At 39.2% G+C, this 23935-nt stretch overlaps 1 protein-coding gene across 4 annotated transcripts in view; it reads left to right on the top strand.

Moving 5' to 3' along the window:
* The window catches only part of B4GALT6 (beta-1,4-galactosyltransferase 6), a 347211-nt gene that overhangs the window by 236465 nt on the left and 86811 nt on the right, over nucleotides 1-23935 (top strand). Inside the window, exon 1 of one of the 4 annotated variants that reach the window (XM_064294626.1) lies at nucleotides 20693-21207. The exons of 1 other annotated variant lie outside the window; for it this stretch is intronic. In XM_064294626.1, the coding sequence (XP_064150696.1) occupies nucleotides 21093-21207 (115 nt within the window). In that variant the 5' untranslated portion in view covers nucleotides 20693-21092. Of the gene's footprint in view, nucleotides 1-20692; nucleotides 21208-23935 lie in introns of those variants that run through there. 2 more of the 4 variants (XM_023543908.2, XM_003406340.4) reach the window with 2 other exon arrangements.

A 23935-nucleotide genomic window follows, 5' to 3' on the forward strand; every position in this document is an offset into this window, starting at 1 on the left:
GAACCTCCAACCTTTTGGTTAGCAGCCGAGCATATTAACCATTTCCACCACCCAGGGACTCTAAATTGCAGACAGCACAAGTTTAATTTATCTTGTAAATTAGCCTCTTCAACTAGAAGAGGGAAGATTACAAAATCTTCTGCCCACCTTTTTCATTGTGGCAAAACTGTAACTCTTATTGAAGTTAATTGGTCAGCATCCATGAGTGAGAAAGAAATAAAATGATCATCTTGCAAGCCAGATGCATTGTCTGGGTCACAGGCACTAGAGAAATATATTACTATGTACTAACACTACAGCATATTGGTACATAAACGAATTAATTTTGAGGAGAGAAAAATAGATTCTATTTTCCTAGGTGGCATTAAATGTTAACAAGAAAAGAAATTTAAAAATAAATTAATGTACTATTTCTCACACATAGGGGTATAAAAATTTATTTCGAGTCCCTAAGTAAAAAGTCTATGAGCCCCGGTGGCACAGTAGTTAACCAGTGCTAAACAAAAAGTCGGTGGTTTGAACCCACCAGCTGCTCCATGGGAGAAAGATGTGGTAGTCTGTTTCCATAAAGATTTACAGCCTTGAAAAGCCTATGGAGGCAGTTCTACTCCACTTTTTGAGTAAAAAGTTCATAAAAAGTTGACTTTCATATTTTCATCTGCGAGGCAAATAGTTTCCCAGACTATTTGCTGTGTGGCCACTCTTATAGAGAAAAAGTCAAGAGTAGTAGTGATTATTTGTGTTTCTCTGAGCTGTTTTGTTCTGCCTTTCATCCATCTCTCATACATACCAGGGCCACATGAATACATACATGTCCTTTCAAGATGGGCGTTTATAAATAAGCAACTTACAGTTTAGGTATGTTATCATGGTTAATGTCTTAGAGTTCTAAATGCTCAGTAAGCGTCTAGTGCTGAATTAGTCCAATTCTCACAGACTTATCCTTGTGACACTGCTATTGTTTCTGATTTGGCTTCAGTATATTTTCATTGGCTGCGGCTGTTGTTGTTAGTAGTCACTGAGTGAATTCTGACTCATGGTGACCCCATGTGTGCAGAGTAGAACTGCTCCATGGGGTTTTTGAGGTTACTAATATTAAATTTTTCTACAAAACATTGCAGGCATAAAGACATAGGAATATGGAAATTCAGGGATTCTTTAGAAGTTACATGAGGTTCTTGGTAGTAAGTATACATCAATATTGTACATATATATGCATGCAATATGTACATATTATGTACATTCCATTTGCCTACATATATATACATATACATACATACACACATCCAACACATTTGTATACACGTACGTGTGTGTATTTATTCCCTGTGTGGATAGTGCTATATTTTTTTCTTATAATGTTGGGGGAATTATGACACGAAGCTTACAAAAATCTAATATTTATTGATTACTTACATTGCTCTAGACATGCTGTGTCATTTGATCATCCTAAATATCCATCTCAATACAATTTTCAAAAAGCCAGAACCATGATCCATGATTCTCATTCCAACAAACAATGAGCCCATATTAAAGATTTATTGTCATTAGTCAGGGAATCTTCAAGATGGTAAAGTTTTTCAAAGAGCATTTGGAGGAACTGGCTATTTATAGGCATTTAAAGAGTAATGTTACAATAAGAGGGTTCTATAGGGTCGCTGTGAGTTGGAATTGAGTTGACGAAAATAGGACAATACACAGCTATGGTGGTGTAGTGGTTAAGAGTCATGGCTACAAATCAAAAGTTCAGCAGTTCCAATCCACCAGCTGCTCTTTGAAAACCCTATGGGGCAGTTCTACTCTGTGCTATAGGGTTGCTACGAGTCACAATCGACTCAAAGGCAATGGGTTTGGTTTTTTGTTGGGTTATGGGACACTACTGAACAGTTTAAGATCTATCCTGAAGTACAATGCTGTCAATGACAGTATAACATCCATATACCTAAAAGGAAGACTAGTTAATAAAACTATTATTCAAATTTATGCACTAAGCACTAAGGCCAAAACTGAAGAAATTGAAGATTTTTACCAACTTCTGCAGTGTAGAATTGATCGAACATGCTATCAATATGCATTGATAATTACTGGGGTCTGGAATGCAATAGTTGGAAACAAAGAAGGATTGGTAATTGGAAAATATGGTGTTGGTGACAGAAATGAAACAGGAAATCACGTGACAGAATTCTGCAAGACCAACAACTTCTTGTCTGCAAATACCTTTTTTCAACAACATAAACGGTGACTGCACATGTCGACCTCACCTGATGGAATACACAGGAATCAAATCGACTACATCTGCAGAAAGTGACGATGGAAAAGCTCAATGTCATCAGTCATGATAAAGCTAGGGGCTGGCTGTGGAACAGAATATCAATTGCTCAAATGCAAGTTCAAGTTGAGGCTGAAGAAAATTAAAACAAGTAAACGAAAGCCAAGATATATGACTTTGAGTATACTCTACCTGAATTTGTAGACCATCTCAAAAATGGATTTGACGCACTGAACACTAAAGACTGAAGATCAAATAAGTTGTGGGATGACATCCAGGACATCATCAATGAAGAAAGCAAAAGGTCATTAAAAAGACAGGAAAGAAAGAAAAGACCAAATGGATGTGAGAAAAGACTCTGATAGTTGCTCTTGAACATAGAGCATCTGAAGTGAATAAAAGGGATGAACAGAAGATTTCAAAGGGTAGCTTGAGAAGTCAAATTAAAGTATTATCATGAAATGTGCAAAGATCTGGAGTTAGAAAACCAAAAGAGAAGAATATCCTTGCCATTTTGCAAGCTGAAAGAACTGAAGAAAAAATTCAAGCCACAAGTTGCAATATTGAAGGATTTTAAGGGTAAAATATTGAACAATGCAGGAAGCATCAAAAGAAGACGGGTGACATTCAACCATTTCAGGAGGTAGCATATGATCAAGAACCAATGATACTGAAGGAAGACGTCCAAGCTGCACTGAAGGCATTGGCAAAAAACAAGGCTCCAGGGATTGACAGACTACTTACTAATTGAGCTATTTCAACAAATGCATACAGTGCTGGAGGTGCTCACTCATCTGTGTCAAGAAATTTGGAAGACAGCTACCTGGCCAACCAACTGAAAGAGATCCATATTTGTACCCCTTCCAAAGAAAGGTGATCCAACAGAGTGCTGAAATTTTCAAACAATATCATTAATATCACATACAAGTAAAATTTTGCTGAAGATAATTAAAAAATTATTGCAGTAGTACATTGACAGGGAACTGCCAGAAATTCAAGATTCAGAAGAGGATGTGGAATGAGGGATATCACTGCTGATGTCAGATGGATCTCAGCTGAACGCGAGAATACCAGAAAGATGTTTACCGGTGTTTTATTGACTATGCAAAGGCATTCGACTGTGTAGATCATAACAACTTACGGATAACGTTGCGAAAAATGTTGTTAATTGTGCTCATGAGGAACCTGTACATAGACCAAGAGGTAGTCATTCAAACAGAACAAGGGGATTCTGTATGGTTTAAAATCAGGAAAGGTGTCTGTTGGGATTTTATTCTTTGACCATTTTTATTCAGTCTATATTCTGAGCCAATCATCTGAGAAGTTGGACTATATGAAGAGCACAGTATTAGGATTGCAGGAAGACTCATTAACAACCTGTGGTATGCAGATGACACAACCTTGCTTGCAGAAAACGAAGAGGACTTGAAGTACTTACTGACGAAAATCAAAGACTACAGCCTTCAGTATGGATTATACTTCAGCATAAAGAAAACAAAAATCCTCACAACTGGACCAATAAGCAAAATCACAATAAATGGAGAAAAGATTGAAGTTGTTAAGGATTTCATTTTACTTGGATCTACAATCAACACTCATGGAAGCAGTAGTTAAGAAATCAAACGATGCATTGTATTGTGCAAATCTGCTGCACAAAAAAGACCTCTTTAAATTGTTGAAAAGCAAAGATGTCACCTTGAGGACTGAGGTGCGCCTGACCCAAGCCATGGTGTTTTCAGTCACCTCATGTGCATGCAAATGCTGGATGATGAATAAGGAAGACCAGAGAAGGACTGATGCCTTTGAATTAGAGGTGTTGGTGAAGAACGCTGAATATACCATGGACTGTCAATAAAATGAACAACTCTGTCTTGCAAGAAGTACAGCCAGAATGCTCCTTGGAAACAAGTATGGCAAGACTTTGTCTCATGTACTTTGGACATGTTATCACAAGGAACCAGTCCCTGGAGAAGGACATCATGCTTGGTAACACAGAGGGTCAGCAAAAGAGACAAAGACTCTCAACAAGATGGACTGACAGTGGCTGCAATGATGGACACAAACGTAAAAATGATTGTGAGGATGGCGCGGGACCAGGCAGTGTTTTTCTGTTGTACATAGTGTTGCTATGAGTCAGAACCAATTCAACGCTAATTAACAATAACACAGGGCAATAAAAAAACATAGCTTCTGGGATTGTCTTTTCTACGCAGTAGAAATTATGCGCAGCTTCACTGAATCTACAAGTTAGCATGTAACTCTACAGAGTCTGGCTTATGATTCATTTATAAATTACACAAGAAGGTCTGTACGAAAGTCAGGCAAAGGAATATTACCGTAGATAATTAAATAATGCTTCAGTGGGCTGGTTAAACAATACTCCAGTATCTTCACCTTGTATCCAAGTTCTAGATAATTCTTCTCAGCACAGCATATTTTATAAGCATGTTTGTTATCCTCATTTAATTTGGTAAAGTTAAGAAAAATAAATCAGATTCAAATATGCTAAGCCATATATATTTCATAAAGCAGCAAAAAGACCTGAGTTTGACCAGGTCTCCTATAGTCTATACAGGTATTCCCCGCTTTTTGAAAATTCTCTTTATGCCACTTCTCTTACGAAAGACCTACATCAGTTCCTGTTTTCGGTAACCGAAAGAAATCCGAAGAGGATTTTTGCTTTTGCGAAAACAGTGTTCAGCAGTACAGCTATACCCGTTTTCACTACTCCTGAGCAAGCAAGATGTTCAGTAAAGTGTCTGCGTCAATGAGTTGGCCACCCATTCTACACAGCGGCTTGACCAAGCTTCTCCTTTCAAACTCCTCTGCCCTTACGGAATGACCCAGCCACATCCAGTGAAATGCCTGGTGACATATAAACACACTATGCATCGAAAGATCCGAACCTTGACTTATTGTCCCCCGTGCATCTTTCTAACCGGAAGGCTCATCCCTCAGCATGCCCAGTTAATATATATCTTGCCCTTCTGTGGGATGTCAACCCTGGCCCTTCGACCCAGCTCCATGTGCCATTGTCAGCTAGGCTACCAGGGCTGCCATCATCACCACCACCTCTCACCTTCCAGTGAGCTTGCTGTCTTCCCAATTCTGGTAAGAAACTACACTGTCCATGTTTTATTTCTACTTTATGTAGGCTGTGTATTTATCACGATTCCTGCTTTTATTATATGTTTTATTTTAGGTTTTATGTGTTATTTTGTATGATTTGGTAGGTTATTTTTTGGGTCTGAGAATGCTCAAAAAACTTTCCCATATAAATTAATGGTAATTATTTGTTCGCTTTATGCCATTTCAACTTACGAAAGGCTTCACAGGAATGCTGTACGTTCGGATAGTGGGAAAAACCTGTATTCTCATCTATAAATTGAGAATAACTATATTTAGGCATATATGATATCCTATCCTGCTTCTTATTTATTACCTGACTTCTGTCTTTCTTCTTTGCCTAATTTATAGTTGTATTTTATCTGTGATTTTTCAGTTACAGCCTATGATAAATTCAATTGGTAGATAGACTGGATACTAATAGAGTTATATCTATAAAGATTTAACTTTTATACCCAAGTGTATTTCTCTCTCAAATTGTAAATGAATTATTAATCAAGTGACGCCTTACTTCCCCAAGACTCTGGGGCACTTGAACTAGTTGGTTATTGTATATATTTTATAAATGAGGCCATTATATGTGGCTTAACTTTAATTTGAAAAAACGCCTCAGTGACTGTTGCCTACATCCCTAAACCAATTTGTCAACTCACAAGTATGTATTATTGGCCAAGAGACAGCTAAACCTTGATAGTATGTCTTCTAAAGATACAACCCATCATCACTCTGAGAAAAGCAAGTCCGAATACCTGTTTATCAGATTTTATATGTTTGAGATAATAAAGTATGATAATGTATTGGAATGGATGCAGACTTTTTTTGATACATTCTTTTATGGCCTTTTATAAAAGTTCTTGGTTTGGCTTAATCAATTCTATTATTCTTATATAAGTTGAAGCCCTCTAGGTTCTGCAGATTAGTAACTAAATGTTAAATGATTATTATTATTGTAACTTGAAGTTCTGATTTACCATTTACTGCAAAACATGTAGGACTCAATTTCACATTCAGTTTTTGTTGCTGTCATACTTGTTTTTGTTGAAAATAGAGATAACAAAAAAAAAAAAACAAAAGAAGGATTAAATTTCTGGGCCTGGATACAGGATTTATCATAATTAGAAAAAGTCTGACAGATAGCTATTTTGAAACATAAAGTATTATCAATTCCCAGAATTACATTTAAACCACTTAACCCTGCTGATATGCAAAACAGCCAATGCAAAGTAGATGAGTTCAGAGTTTTACGTATTTCTCCCTAGGAATTCTTACACATCTGCAGGAATACCTGAGTCAGGTCTGTCCTTGAATATACTTATTTGGCTTTCTTTTAATTCTATATATATCACACAGCTCTCCAGGCATTCTCAAGAGCTCTAGCTATTTAGGCTTATTGCTTTAATACTGGCTTGATCCCAAACCTTAAATACAGCTAAATTCAACATTCCTCCTATATTGCTGAAGACTAAGGGCTTATGTTTCCTCAAGTCCGGTTCTGTCCCAATTTCTGGTTTAGCATGAATTTTCTTTTTTTTATGTTTGTCTAATTGGAGCTCTTCTTTATTCTCAGTCCTAAGACAACCCAAATAGGAAACAGATTCCCTATTCTTTTTATCTTTCCCATGCACCCTATCTGGGTACCACAAACACAAGGCAGTGAATGTAGCTGGTCTTTCTGAAGGACTGGAATAACACAAAACTAAGTATTAGAGATCCTGCTCTGAGAATTCTCTATGCCATCCTTGCCTTTTTTTCTCCCCAGGTCTCAGTTATCCAGCATTTTCTGGGCCCCTTGAATCACTCTTTCTCAAATTATTCACTTCTCTCCATTCTTAGTCATTATCATCCCTCTCTAAACTCATGTGTCATTGTGAAAGAAATTTAAGTTTTTTCTTTTCTCACTCTTTTACTTCTCAGACCTTTCTTAAGCTGCAGTGACCTACTAAAATGCTTTGCTGAACAAAAGAGTTTTGTCCCTAAAATAAATTTTCACCACCGGAGAGAATGGGAAGGCCCAGCATATAGCAAATAGAGTTCTTGAAGGCACACACAGGGAGAATGGGGGAGAAGCAATATTCAATATTCAGATTTTCCAGGATTTAAGAAAGGCACCCTACACACTGGCAGAATAAATAAAAAGACATTATTCAGACACATAATAGAGAAACCAGAGAACATAAGACAAAAGAGAAAACTGTAGTAGTGATGGAGAAAAACTTATCTACAAAGGAATGACATACTGAGTAACCATAGACACCTAAGACAATGAAATAATACCTTCCAAGGCTGCAGGAAAACAAAACTGTCAACCTATAATCCTAAGCCAAGCTAACAATCACTTAGTAGTTAGGGCAGAAAAACCATATACATATATATATATATTTACTAAGAGAGTTTAATACCTACAGATCCTTACTGTAAGAAGGAAGAAAACAAATTCAGGTGATGCAACAGATCCAAGAAACCACAGTGAGAAGAGAAATGGGTAAAACATCTCAGAAAAATCTATGTATTAATTCTAAAAGCAACAGGAACAACAATTAAAAAACCAATTTGATGGGATTTAGAACAAGTTGAAATAAAATAGTAGGTATAGGATTTTATATGGGATGCGGGCTGCTTGGAGAGAAGTTAAATTGTTCTAGATCTTTGGTTGTAAAAAAGATACACTGAAAATTTTAGAATTATTTAAAAACAAAAAAACTAATTATAAACATTAAAAATTTGAGGATAACCAAAAAAATAATAGGAATAGAAGGTAGTAAACATCAAGGGGGAAAAAGGCAACAAAACTCGATTTATCAAATGCAAGGCATGATAGGAAAAAAAAGGAGCCAAGGAAATCTATAATGAACAGATGAAGATCTTCCTTTTTTATTTTGTTCAATTATATTTTTGAGGTTTTTTTCTGTTGCATTTATTGTTTTCTTCTTCAAGGACACCAAATATACATATGATAGATTTTGTTGTCTGTCTTCTATATCTGTTTTTCTCTGTTATTTCACTTTGCTTAGTTTTTTTAAGCCATTATCTCGCATCTCTGATTTTTCTCTTTTTCCCTGCAATGTCTGTTACCCTTTTATTTCTGGTCTCCATGTGATGATTTTTGTGATGGTATTATTCTTCCCTTCCATTTTCTTTCTAAGCTCTGGCAGCTCATTTTGCATCTACTTCCTTAAGCCCATGTCTCTCTCTCTCCTTATCCCAGAGGATGTATATGCATATGTGTGTATAATATTTTTAGATTCTATTCTGATCTCCTTCATGGTATAATGTTTTTGGAGAAAGATGTGTGTGGGCATATATACATGTACACGTACACACACGTACACACAGCATACACACACACACACACACACACACACATTGTATACCAAAAAAACCCCAAACCCATTACTGTTGAGTCGATTCCAACACACAGCAACCCTACAGAACAGGGTAGAACTGCTCCATAGGGTTTCCAAGGAGTGCCTGGTGGATTCAAACTGCCGACGTTTTGGTTAGCAGCCATAGCACTTAACCACTACACCACCAGGGTTTCCACATACCATATAGACAACAGTTAAACAACAGTATAGTCTCTAGTTTGACTCTTTATGGTATAATATTTCTGATATGTGGTAGATATAGCACTTTTTTTTTTTAATCTACCTTTTTATGTTATTTTTTTTGCTTCTTGTTTTTCTTGTGTTTTATCCTGCCCCCTTCTTGATATTTCTCAGTTTGGAATGGAGTAATTCCAGGGCTAGTGGTGGGTAGGAACCAGGAAATATACTAAGAGAACAACTTGATTACAAGGTGTTGCTTTCTTATGGGCATTTTGCCGGTGGTCTGACTCTACTCCAGACTAAGAGAAGTTGTACTGGTTTTTCATGAATCACCATATGACATAATTTTCTGGTATGTTTACCTTTGGCTTAGCTTTCCCTACTTATTCTTCAGCTTATAAAAGTAGGCAGCTCAGGGCTGTCTGTCATCCAAATTGTTGCCTCCACGTGCCACATCGATAGTCTGCTGCTTACAGAAATAGTGTGTCTATGCTGGTTCAACGCTCATCCCCTGCCATGTTGTCAAAAGAGGTTTGAAGAGACTCTTCGATCAGCCTATACACCGCAGCTGCTTCTTCCAATCAAGGCAGTGGCTGTTTTGCTACTTAGGGTGTTCCACTATCTGAGAGAACTCCATGCTTCCCCAATGTGCTGAGCAAGTAATCCTCTTCTGACCTTCCCCTTCGTGTAGCACAATATTCCTAGGCTTTCTTCACAGTGTATTATTCAGAGTTCTAGGCATTTTCCATTTTCCAACATCATTGAAGCTGCACTTCTTGCTATTTTCAGTTGATTTCAGGAAGGACAGGCAGCAGAGCTGTTTTTATTCATCAGTTTCAACTGTAAACCTCTGCCAGCCCAGCCTTTAAAAGTCTTTCCTCCTGCTACATACAGAACTGTCCCCAAGGAGTGGCTGGTAGATTTGAACTACTGACCTCTTGGTTAGCAGCCTGAGCTCTTAACCACTGCAGCACCAGGGCTCCACATATATAATAGTTTTATAGTTTTACCCCCTTTATTCTGTAGCAATGGAGAAAGATTTCTCAGGAAGCTTCCTTAAAGATAGGAAAAATGCCCCCTCCCTTTAAAAAAACAAGACGTAATACTTCCTAGCATTAATATTCCTTTTCCAGAGGATAACATGGTTATTAACAATTGTCTTACGTGGTAATGGGTCTCAGGAGATTTTAATGTCATTTTATAAGCAAGGCTCAGGAATTTGATCAAGTGTGTTTAAAATTAAATGTATATATTAATTACTAGGAAACCCTGGTGGTATAGTGGTTAAGGGCTACTGCTGCTAACCAAAAGATCGGCTGTTCAAATCCACCAGGTGCTTCTTGGAAACTCTACGGGCAGTTCTACTCTGTCCTATACTGCTGAAATTATTCTACCCTTAACAATTTAAAGATATGTGGTGTCTGGGGATGACTGGCATGTGAAATGTAGAGGGAGAAAACTTATTTCAGTTATTTTATACTACCAGCTTCACAGTCATACATATTATTTTGAAGTCTCAAATTGGTAATGTGGAATTTTAGGTTAAGGAGTTTTTATCACACAGCAAAAATAGAAAAAAAAAATTAAATTGTGGTAAATACATATGTAACCAAACATTGGCCATTTCAACCTTCTTCACATGTACAATTCAGTGACATTAATTTTATTCATCATGTTGGTCAACCATCACCACCGTCTGTTTCCAAACTTTTCCATCGCTTTAACAGAAGCTCAGTATCACCTACAAAATTTAGGAAAAAAATTTTATTGAAGTAAGTTATTCTAAGACAACTTTCATCAGGACCAGAGCTTACATACATTATTACTCAACAATAGTTGCCAGTTGCTGCAAATACCTATATGAACAAAAGCCCTAAAGGTCTTTTTCATTCTCACCAGTGGTCAAGATCTTACCTCATAAGGGACTCACTGAACTCACTTCGTGTTCTTTCCTTGGTCTTTCAACCTCTTGCAGAGCTTGGAGAGACTCTGCGCAATCATTCTCTATCTAGTACTCTAGATAGAGGTTGGTGTGTTAAAGATGTCCAGTCTTGCTTGGGACACAGATATACTCTGGGTAAGCAAAGGCACGTTCTGCTTAGTGCAAGTCATGATGTTTCCACCTTGGAAGGCAAGTCTAGTTTGCAACTGCTGATTGTCTCCATTTCAGACTCTAGCATATTAGTCTGGAAACGCTCCCTGTTTACATCTATCTTCCTGGAGGAAAGACTTTATTTATTTAAAGATAGATTTTTTTTTCTCACCCTGACCATATTTTTAATGCCTGATTAATCAGGTGAATGATATTAGAAACACAACTGGTATTGATATAAACATTGTTGTTATAGTTAAAAAGTTGTCTCTTGCCTTGGAAGCATCCTTACTGTCAAGTATCCTGCCTTAAAATAGCTATTTTTGGGAAAAGTGATTTAATTCTCTAGTTTGGTCATAAATCAACATTCTTCATGGTCACATTTAGGAGAATCAATGTCTTCATAATGTTGAATTTCCCATCATCTCCAGTTTTCAAGCCTTTTTTTCCTTCTCCATTTTTGGTTACTGTTGATGCTTTCCATTCACATTAGTGTTGTACATGCCTTTTTCAATTTATTGGTAGGTATTTTTTTTTTATTACATATTTTGTTGCTGATGTACTTGAGATCTTTTTGTTGTTGATTATTATAGGTCTCACAGTTACTGTTTGTATGGGGAAAAGCTATAAAATTTTATCAATTTTGTCATATAATGTGGAACATTCCATTTTTCATTTGCTATTTGTCTCTGTGATAATTTAAGAAAATATGCTGTCTGGGTAGTGATGTATTTATATATCAAACAATGTATTCTATTATGCTCTTAATATGATTTTTCATTTCTACGTGCTATTGTATATTCAACCAATGAGTATTATTGGACCACACTGCCATCAAACATAACCAACGTGTACTACAAATATGTTTTCTCTGCTGTAGCCTCTTTCTGGCTTTTATTTTGAGTTCTGGTAAATAATTTTGACACATATTTACTTCCAAAGTTATTCTACCATTGTGTTCTACCTACTACAAAGGAACAATGGCAGAGGGTCAGGCTTTAAATTAGAACACAAATTTTCTGGCAACTTTTGATGCCTTCAAGGAAATATTTGAGGAAGCAGAGAATAAAGAACATTAGGAAATTAGTAGAAATCTTTTGACATTTTGAAGGATATCCTAAACATAGCTATAAACCTGGGTGCATTGAGCAATTACTTAAGTACATGCTTAAAATGCTTCTCCATAGGAACTACAAACCAGCTGCCATTGAGTCAATTCCTACTCATGGCGAACCCATGTGTGTCAGAGTAGAACTGTGCTCCACAGGATTTTCAACGGCTATTTTCGATCAGAAGTAGATCTCTAAGCCTTTCTTCTGAGGCATCTCTGGGTGGACTCAAACCTCCAATCTTTGAGTTAGCGACTGAGCACTTTAACTGTCTGTACCACCCAGGGACTCCTATGGGAACTATGTTGTTGCTACTGTGTGCTGTCAAGTCAATTCCAGCTCATGGCAATCCTGTGTATTACAGAGGAGAACTTCTCCATAGGGTTTTCTTCGCTGTAATCTTAATGGAAGCAGAAATCCAGGACTTTTCTCCCGTGTACCACCAAACTTTTGGTTGCCAGCTGAGTGCAAACCTTTTGCACCACCCAGGGACCTTATTTGGAACTACAGGAACCCATGGGAGGAATTCAATTAAAGCCCTAATTTAAAAAAAAAAAAAAAAGTTTTTTTTTTTTTTTTTTTATTATTCCCATGCTAGAATGGGTGAATGGTCATATGATTTTTTTGTTACATCTAATAGGTTTTCCAGTTAATGCTTTTTTTTTTTGATAGTCATATAATCTACAAACAACAATAATTTTGTCACTTCCACTACTTCTACCTCTTAATTTTCTCATCCAAGTGCATTGGCTAATTCTTGTGAATTAGGTCTTTTTCATGATTTGAATGAGGATAATTCTACATTCCTCATGTTGATGCAGCCTGTTTGAGATAGCTTAAAAAATATATATATATACATATCATCTTATAACTATTTTATGAAGAGTTTTAATATCAGAAACTGCTTAATTGTATCAAATGCTTTTCTGGCCTTTATGCAAGATACTGTATTTTTTTCTTTAACCTAATATATTGGATTATGTTAATAATTGCCTAAGGTGGCCAAGTTCTACATTTCTGGGTCATTCCTTATGGATCATGGTGAATTGGTATCATCTATAATTTTCAGGCTGAAAAAGCTGTGGCTTCTTCCTTTCTTTTGGATAGATTTGATGTACCAAAAGTTCTTATTTTTTTACATAACTTATGATAACTCAGATCCTTCCTGTGACTGTAAACTTGAGGATTTTCACTTAAGTCAGGACCTCAGTACTGGAGAGTTTCCTTTTCAGACATTGAAATGCTGAAATCCTTCATCAAATTTATCTGAACCCTATTTCTCACTTCAACATTTACTCATTTAAGCTCAGAAACCAGTTTTTCCCTCAGAGTGATTTAGTCATTAAAAGGATGGAGAAAAATCCTGTGATTCTTATGATAAATACAATAAATGGATAGAAAGCAGCCTAGAAGTGTCCTTTATTAGAAGTGGTTCTGTATCACAATTACCTTTATTGGCTTGCTTTGTATGCTATAGCTACAAGACTTGATATGACAGAACACTTTCACAGTATACCACCCTTTATTTATATATCTTTTATGAGTCATTTACCAAAAGGTCAGCAGTTCAAATCCACCAGGTGCTCCTTGGAAACCCTATGGGGCAGTTCTACTCTGTCTTCTGGGTTGCTATGAGTTGGAATCGACTCAATGGCAATGGGTTTGGTTTTTTTGGGTTTTGCCCTACAAAGATGGCTCTTTTGATAGTATAATCTGGGTGAGCTAAAGTGAACTAATTTGTACTGCTTGTCACACTAATTCCAAAGGAATATAAAATTATGTAAAAGTTTGGGAGTGTTAATTCTTTCATTTAATAATTACTTATTGTCCAGCTTTTGTACTAGGCTCTGGGATACTACTATAAATCACCAAAAATAGAACTGTGTTCAGAAAATGACTTCTTACATTTTTTTCTATTTAAAATGACTGAGGGTAGACTATTTTGGCTATAATAAGCAGATTCTTTGGTACTATTTCAAGTGATGGAAGGTTTTTTTTTTTTTAACAGGGAAATGTGTATCAATGAGGAAGACAGGAAGGCTGGGTTCTCAGGCATACCCAGGACTAACTGTTTAGAATTCAAGGCGGCTCTAGGAATGTGGATATTATTTTGTTTGTTCACCAGCCCAGTTTATGGACTTTCTCCCTAAGGTCGAGTTGTCCAACTGGTGTGCACAACACCTAAGGTGCCCTGTGTGTCTGGGTTACAGGTGTGCCTCTCAGAGGGCTGGGGAGGGCCTGGGCAGCTGGAGCCTCACACAGGTGAAGGCAGCCTCCTATATTTACCCTCTTGGGACTCAAACAGCCCCCTTTTCCAAGGAAGGCACAGAGTGCTACCTTGTACAGGACTCAACTATTCTTTTGACCTCCTATCTTTGCTTTTCCTTGTCTGTTCCCCCATACCCAACCTCAGAGTTTTCTGAACAAATTCTCATTTCTACCCTTACTGGGCAGGCTTCTTTTTTTTCCAGTCAGCTTAAGATTTGCTGGCTTTGAGTCAGGGGCCAATAGGTGACTGTTGCCTGTTAGTTCAGCTTCCCTTGAAGGCAAAACTAGCACTCTGATGATTAAAGCTAGCATTAAACTGAGAAAAAGAAGCGATAAAGCAAACTCAATCTAATGATTTTCTCATTTTGACTTATCAGTTGCTTGATTACAAGCAAAGATTAGACAGTTGAGCCTTAACCTTACCATATTTTTTCTTTACAGGGTACCCAGTAGCGCAGTCTATATTGTCTCCTGACACAGATGTCTAGGGCAAAGTCGGTAATGAAAGTATGAAAGGTGGATTGCAGATATTTATGTTTAGAAAAATTACAGACTATACTAACTAAAACATTTGTCCCGACAGGCAAAATAGACTGTATGAGGAAAGGGCAGAGCTGGTGTGACTGGTGGAAAGGGCACTGAACAAGGCTGATAACATCTTGGCTCTCTTCCCAGCTCTGCTGCCTTATTGCCTTGCAACCTCAGGTCAGTTATTTTGCCTCACTGAGCTTTGGTTTCCTCATCTCCCAACGGCATAATAATACTTGCGATAACTGCCTCAAAGGAATGTTCTGAAAACCACAGGAAGGTAGTTTGAACACTTAAAAAAACTACAGGGCATTCTTATGATGTAAAAGGATGATCTTGAGTTTAAGATGAAAGAGTCAAGGACCTTTGAGATTAGTATGAAATTTGGGTCAACTGCTGAAATTGCTACCATTTCTGTGGTTTTCTTTTAAAATTTTTGAATATAATACTGTATTATCCTAAAATTCTGCACTATTTCATATGTATAAAACCTGTTGCTATAGCGTTGATTCTGACTCACGGCGACCCCATGTGTTGCAGAGTAGAACTGCCCCACAGGGTTTTCTTGGCTGCAATCTTTATGGAAACAGACTGCCAGGCCTTTCTTCCATGGCACCGCTGGGTGGGTTTGAACTGCTTAGTAATCGAGTAAAAACTCTTGGTACCACCCGGGGACCTTTTCGTCTATGTAGGATTATGGAAATCTGGATTTAAAGTGGCCATGTTTGCTCTCTAACGTAAGATATATTTATTTTAAAATTTCTTTAATATAACCTAAATAGTTTCAGGGACTAATTTTTTTCTCAGCAGAACTCTGACTATACTTATAATGAAGACCACTGAGAAGATGGACTGTATTTAAGGTAAGTTTCTTTACCACAACAATATTTTGGAATATATATATCATTATATGAATCATGCCAACGTCTGACTTTTATACAACTTACATTTCAATTATATAGATACACGATATCAATTATCTAGGCAAACTAAAGGAAGTAAGCATAAATCATCAACCTAACAATGTTCTTTAGCTGAATCTCAGATGCAGAGACACTGTATTTAATATATAAAATTACTATATTGAATCTGTGATTATAATTTGGAGGTCTGAGCCCTTAGCAACCATAAAAAAGAGATTCAATAAGTTATTTTCTTTCATTCCTTTTTTTTTTTTCCCCTAATTAACAGAAAAAAAATATTGCTTTTTATTTTGGCAAGGTTACAAACAAATCCAAAATACCTAATGTTGTTCGTCCTCACTCAATGAGACAGCACAGAGCAAGTAAAATGCTATCCATCCCATTAAACAAGATTTTCTTTCTTGTTTCAGTTGCAATCTCAGTAACATATTTCTGATTAATACAATTAGAAAAGCATTAGTTATGCCTTAATTTATTCAGTTTGATACTCAAATATTTAAATACATGGAGTCTCTGGTAGACAGAAAACAATAAAAGGAATACCTGGGAGTAACAAATTTAGAACAAAGAAGTTAAATGAAATTTAGTTGTGGCTTACTACTGTAATCTGTATCTTACTATTACAGGTTCAATGTCTTTTCCATATCATATAATTAAACTTAGATTTCTGCAAGGGTACTTCTCTGTTATGGGGCTTACCTGGCTCCTGAGGAAATATCAGTTGATAACTCGGGTTTGAAAAGGAAAAGACTCAGTGTTTCTTGAGCTCTGAGTATTTCATCTCTCTCGGCTTTGCAAATATACTAGGACCCCACAGCCTCCCTGAGACTTAGGGGTGACTGACAGGAAATTTGGCTTTTCAACAGATGGGAACCAGAATCACTTGGTACTGTTGGCAAAGAGTAACCTAAAGGAGGAATTAAAAAAATAAATTTAACAAACGCTCAAATAGTGCCTGCTAGGTACCAAGCACTTTTTCCAAAGCATTAATTCATTTAATCCTCACAACAACTTTGTTGTTAGGTGCCATTGAGTGGACTTTTGACTCATAGCGACCCCATGTGACAGAGTAGAACTGCCCCCATAGGATTTTCTAAATTGTAATCTTTATGGAAACAGATTGCCAGGTCTTTCTCTCTCAGAGTTGCTGGGTGGCTTCAAATTGCCAACTTTTTGGTTAGCATCAACTATTGTGCTACCAGGACTCCTTTAATCAGTTCTATTAGGTGCCATTATCATCTATTGCTTATAAGGAAATGGAGTCACAGAGGACTTAAATACCCTTTTTGATCAGAGAATGACCAGGATTCAACCCTAGGCTGTCTGGCCTCAGAGGCTGCAGCTGCCTCTCTAAAAGGCTGACAAGAAACAGGGCTAACCGTCGCATGGGCTAGAGCTGCTTTTCTGGAACGATAAACGAAGTAGTCCTATTTTATTTCAGGGAAGAACTAGCCAGTTTTAACAAATACTGTGGTGATCTTGATGAACATGATACACTGAAAAAGCAGGGTTAAAATTAAGGGAGATAGCAGTGATTGTAGGTTTCCAGTAATTTATGCCAGCCAAGCTCATCTGTACACAAACTTCAGGGTTTATCTTAAAAGAAGATTAATTCATTGAGTTCTGTGATGTTACTACTCCTCTCTAAATTTTATAATTTTAGTTTTCTTAAAAAAAAAAAATTGCCTGAGAAGAATTGTCCCTTGCTAGGCCAGCAACAACAACAATCATTTTCATAATCATTGTTATGCTTGAATCAACGGGTGCAGAATAAGCCAGTGTTTCATTTTGTTGTCCATAGGGTCACTGTGAGTCGGAACCGACTCAATGGCACCTAACAACAACAAGGTCAGCAAAATTACAGAAATGGAGCTATCTGTAGATTGGTGGCATGGCGGTGGCAGCTTTGTAGACAACCAGCTGAATTGCTGCAAATAAAGATGAAAACTTAGTGAGGTCTGAGACAGAAAACACAATTTTTGCTTCCTGAGCATTCAGAGATTTTGTTTGCTTGCACATGTCTACCTTTTCTTTCTTTTTTTTTTTAAATAACAAGTGAGTCTTATCTTTTATTTAATATGCTGCTCCAGTTTGCATTTCAAGCTTTTTTTTTTATCGTACTTCAGATGAAGGTTTACAGAACAAACTAGGTTCTCATTAAACAGTACACATATTGTTTTGTGACACTGGTTAACCCTACAACACCTCAATACTCTCCGTTCTCAACCTTGGGCTCCCTGTTAATCAGCTTTCCTGTCCCTTCCTGCCTTCTAGTCCTTGCATCTAGACTAGTGTGCCCCTTTAGTCTCATATTGTTTTATGCGCCTGTCTCATCTCTGGCTGAAGAGTGAACCTCAGGAGTGACTTCATTACTGAGCTAAAAGGAATCTCGAGGCCATACTCATAGGTTTCTCCAGTCTCTGTCAGGCCAGTAACTCTTGTTTTTTTTTTTTTTTTTTTTGTGAGTTAGAATTTTGTTCTATATTTTTCTCCAGCTCTGTCCAGGACCCTCTATTGTGATCCCTGTCAGAGCAGTCACTGGTGGTAGCCAGACACCATCTGATTGTGCTAGACTGTCTGGTGGAGCCTGTGGCAGTTGTGATCCATTAGTCCTTTGGACTAATCTTTCCCTAGTATCTTTATTTTCTTCATTCTTCCTTGCTCCCAAAGGTGTGAGATCAGTGGAGTATCTTATATGGCCACTCATAGGTTTTTAAGACCCTTACAGGCTACTCTCCAAAGTAAAATGTAGAACAGTTTCTTTATAAACTGTGTTATGCAAGTTGAGCTAGATGTTCCCCGAGACCATGGTCCCCACAGCCCTCAGCACAACAATTCGATCCCTCAGGTAGTTTGTATGTGTCTATGGAGTTTCCATGACCATGCCTTATACAAGTTGTGCTGGCTTCTCAAGTTTATCTTAAGCATCTAAAAAAAGTTATACCATTACCTTGTACATTCAATATCAAATTAGCCAGAGAAGTTCAATAGCTAGCTTATAAGTACTCCAAAAAGCAAAGTATTACAAAACAAATATGAACTTGGTGATTCCATCCAGTGAACCATTTTAATGGGATGTAAGGGAACCTCTATGTGCCAGGCACCATTCTAAGCATTTTACAGTTATTCCATTGAATCTCACAGCCTTCCAAAATGGTATGGAATCCACAGTTTAAGGGCTGAAAAAACAAGCCCACATAAGGTATGAGTCTCACAGTTACTAAAATGCCTTAGTGGGACTACAAATGTAGGTGTTTCAGGCTCCACATTACATAGCAGTATCTTAGAGACCATCTCAGGCATGAGTACCTTGGTAAGATAATACCAAGTTTGCTTGCAGTTGATGGTTCAGTACCACTGCATCTGAAATACAAATATTCCCAGCACTAACGCAGTAGTAGTGCATCCAGCTACTTCCTGCGTTGAAAGAGAAACACCCACACCCACACGTTGGAAAAATGTGGCATCGCTAAGGAACCGGGCTAATTTAGCTAGTAGGAAGAAGCAGCTTTTGAACAAAGGGTAGACCACGACCTAGTTGGTGGATTAAACTCTAGACAGCCTGCCTATTGAAGGTGGTTGGGGCTGCAGCGCCCAAAGGCCTATTGGCTGCACACCAGTCTTTTCAGCCCTGCCTGGAAAATAGATAAAACTATACAGTAGGACTACCCCAGTGCTCACCTTCAGCTGTGAAAGCAAGTCCTATTATAAACAGACATGTATTCATATCACACACTGACAGTAATGTCTCTATGGAAAAGACGCGATGGAGGCTGAATTAATCCAGGACGGAAACACACTGTGTTCCCAAAGCGTGTATTTTGGCAGGAGATTAATCTTTTCCTCGCGATACCCTTTCACGTCCAGGTACATCAGCCTTCATTATCAATCCCCAGGACAGAACGTTATCGGAAGCTCAGACTCGTCTCCCAAACCCAGTCAGCACAGGGAGCGCTGGAGTCCCCAGGCGGGCAGGGGCGGCGGTGACGCCGGACTCCATCCAGGGCGGAGGTCCAAGCGCGGGGGGGTGAGGGAGGCAGCACCGGTAGCTCGCTGATTTCGCCGCGGGCCAATCAGGAGGCGCGATGTTTCGCGGCGGGGGGGGAAGAAACCGGAGGGGGTGCGCGGAGCCTTCAGATTTCCTCCAGTCCCGGCGCAGCGCCGCCTGCCGAGTTCCGAGCCAGCGCGCGGAGTCGCCAGGGGTCCGGGCGCTCCCGCCAGCCCGGAGTTCCTCCGCGGTTCCCCCTCCCTCTGGGCCCGCCCCCCTCTCCGGCCCAGACGGCGCCCGGCCTCCTCCTGCGTGGGCTCCTCGTCTCTGCCTGCAACGCGCGTCGCCGGGCCGCTCTTCCCCTGGTGTCCGGGAGCCTGCGGGGGCGGCGCCGGCGGGGGTGCCTCACTCCGGGCTGACGGCGGTTATGCCGCTGCCGTTGCCGCCCTTGCGGCCGGGCGGGCAGCTGGCGGCTGCGGCAGGAGCCAGAGTGCGCTCGCCGCTCGCCGGGACGCAGCCCTCACCTGCGCTGGGCTCCCGCGGCTGTCGCGGGGCGTCGGGGCCTGGCGCGGCATGAGGAGGAGGCTGCGTGCCCGCGAGCGCCCAGCTCCTCGGCCCCCAGGGTCCCCGCGGGCCCCCGCGCATCGCGCGCGCCGGCTACGGCCCGGGCGCCCACGCTAGCCCCGCGCAGGCACGAGACGCCGCGACCCGGAGGAGGAGGTGGAGCAGGCCTGCGGAGCCCCGGCGGCCCCGACACTGAGCGCGGGGTCTCCGCGTGCTGGACGCAGCGGGGCGCGGGCAGCAGGAGCCACTGGGGATCCCCAGCGTGCTGCAGTTTGCGGCCCCTCTCCGCAGGGGCGCCGCGGCGCTCAGCCGGCGCCTCTCCCCACCTGCAGCCCCTTCTCCCGCCGCTGTCTGGCGATAGAACGCGCGTCTGCGCCCTTTCTCCGCCTCCTCAGTTCCTTCCGTCCCCGGCCCCCCCGGCCGGCGGGCCCTCTCCTTCCTCCATCCCTTCCCCTTCATCCTCTCCCGCCTCTCCTCCCCCGACTCTGCAGCCTCCCATTCATTCCGTCCGCTCCCTTCCCTTTTCTCCTTCCCGCTCGGGTCCTCTCCCCCAGAGCCTCCCCGTGCGGACCCCGCCGCAGTCTTGGGGTGCCTAGCACATTCATGGAAGTTTAGGGCCTGGACGGTGCCCCCGAGTCCGGTCTGAGAACGCAGCCTGAGCTGCTGGCAGGGAAAAGAAGATGTCTGTGCTCAGGTGGATGATGCGGGTCTCCAATCGCTCCCTCCTCGCCTTCATCTTCTTCTTCTCCCTCTCCTCGTCTTGTCTCTACTTCATCTATGTGGCTCCAGGCATCGGTAAGCACCGAGACACACCCTCACCTCCCACGGTCACCCCGAAGGAAACGCAGGATGTTACTTCTGGGATTTGAAACCTGTATTAACAGGGGCCCTCAGAAAGCATTTTATTTGAAATGTGATTTCAGACATGTCAAACTGCTTTGGGGCATTGCTGTGGTTTGTGAGTTTTGTTAATAATGCACGTTAAAATAAAGACTGCATTAAATAAATAAAAATGGGCATAGCAAAATTAGGTGTGATTGCCCTGGGTGCCCTGGCCATTCTTTTAATGTATTCATGACAACTTGATCCATTTAATATCAAGTCTTTGGGTCAGTGCTTCATCGTCATTTTCTTAAAACACCCTCATGTAATAACTGGTTTTAAAAATATGATGGAGAAATCATCAGCAGGGAGTGTGATTGAGTTCAAGAATGTGTTCTAGGTCACTTTTTTAGAATGGGGTCAGTGAACATTTGTGCTGCACTTGAAGTGTTTTTAGGGGATAGGTTGTCTTGTAAAAAGAAAGCTCTGTTAGTCTGTTTGGGTCTGGTTTTCAGGGGCATGTTGCTTCTGCTACTTGTTAGGATGACTTTGGAGATAAAGTAACAAAACAATTATGTAAGAATTTGCAGTTGAAAAATGTAACCTCCCATTTACAATTTTTTGGCCCTTGGTGCAAGATACGATTTTTGTATAATCTGTTTTAATTGGTTTCTTTATTAAATATCCTAATCCGTCCCCTGTTTGATTCAGAAGGAACCAATAAGGCATTATTCTAACGAATGAAAAATAGGAACTTCATCTGGGTATTAACATACATTCTATTTCCAAAACTTTGCCGAGTTTTTTCTGGTTATTGTTTATTTAGTGTTAAATTACTTAGTAACAATCAGGATCTCCTCTCATTTTTTTTAGACACTCTTGAGCCAGTGCCCTTTCACACCTGAGTTAGAAATAGAAGAGCTCCTACAGAGTGAAAGCACCTGCAGAATTTTGAGATGGAATTATTATCAGGGCATTGTCTTATATGATAATAGGTTATTGTAATGAATTGTGGAGGGGTAGAAAGAAGGAAACTTAGAGACTGTTTTATTCCTTTTAAAAAAATTACTACTTTTTCTTTATTAAACTTTTGGATCTAAGTAAGAATGTACCAAGCCTTGGAAACCCTGTGGGGCAGTTCTACGCTGTCCTGTAGAGTTGCAATAGGGTCTCAGAATTGACTTGACTGCAACGGGTTTGGTTTTATTTATTTATTTTTTAAAGAATATATAAGCCCAGTTATAATGCTTGAGAAGACATGCATTGTTGAAACCTTGATGTATCCCAAAATAGAAGTTTGAGGTTAAAGTTGGAAGGAGTATAAATATTTTAACATATCATCTTTTGTTAATGCAGTGTTTTCTTGAGGCTAATAACCCTTGAAGCGTATAGTAGGAATGACAGTGATAGCTCTGTGGTATTTAGGATAGTCAGCCAGGATATTCAACAAAGGCTTTCTTAAAATCCTCACCATTTTGGAAGTCTTATAAACTTATAAACCAGTTTCTACTTCTCAGGTAGTTCTTTAAAGATTGGGCATCTTTTCAGGGATTTTTTTTTTTCCAGGCCTTTAATTTTGAGAGACTTTGGAGAAAAAATTTCTTCCCACTTAAAAAGCAAGTTTCTTTCTTCCTTGAAATTTTGAGAAAGGTTTCAAAGGTATGTTACTCAAAAAGATAATCAAAGGAAACCAGAATTCCAGCTTTTACTTGATAGCTATCTTTTTGTTGTTGTCATTAGTGCATTAAGATATTATCTATAGATTCTTAAAATTCAATTCATGTGAAATGCGAATACATTTTTTGTTTGAATACTTATCGTTTTCCATAGAATAATCACTGCTATGTCTTGATGCCATGAAAGATTTGGCAATTATTTTATAGGCAGTTTGGTTGAACTGGTTTAGATTACTCTGTTCTTGTGGGTTTTATAAGTTATAACTTGAAAAAATTCATGAAAGCTATTAAGAAAAGTGAAAACCAAAACTTACATTACCAACTGGTTAAGCTGAATCTACTTTGAAAACCCAGTACAATTTAGCAAAAAAAGAAAACAAACAATAACAAAGAATCCTTATTTATCTTTTGTATCTTTAAGTATTGGGAAGCTTTGTTCAAAATTCGAAACTTTACCTGGAAGTTTAAATTTTGTATTTGAAAACGAGTGCTGTTGTTTTTTCTCGAAGTGCCAGGCTTGTTTCGTTGGTTTTTGAGAAAGTGACCATCAAATACATGAGTCTAAACATAGTTTGTCAGTTTTTTCCCTGGTGTTTCATGAAAAATGTAACTAGTTCAGCTCGCAGTGCAGCAACCATTGCACAAGTGCCTGTCGTCCAGACAACCACAGTGCTTTGGCATGCAGAGAAAAGGCCTACTTCCCATTTCACCACTCGGTTCTTATTGATAAGAAGATACAGAAAACACTAATTAGCTTCCTAGTTTTCCTTACATATAGATTCTTCTTGAAATGATTAATATTTTTGCCTGATTAAATCTTGGGGTAACATTTTCTTATGGTTAAAATACCTTTTGTATGAAAGTACTTTTTTTTCCGTCCGAAATAAATGTTTCAGATCTCTTCTTAAAAAAAAAAGTCCTTATTAATCTACCAACCTGTTTGGTAGACTTCAATTATATCTTCCTACCATTTTGGTTCAGAGACTTATTTTTGTCATGTGCCTTCCCAGGCAGCCCTTCTCAGG

This window comes from Loxodonta africana, chromosome 11 (genome assembly GCF_030014295.1).
Source record: "Loxodonta africana isolate mLoxAfr1 chromosome 11, mLoxAfr1.hap2, whole genome shotgun sequence".
Taxonomy (NCBI): domain Eukaryota; kingdom Metazoa; phylum Chordata; class Mammalia; order Proboscidea; family Elephantidae; genus Loxodonta; species Loxodonta africana.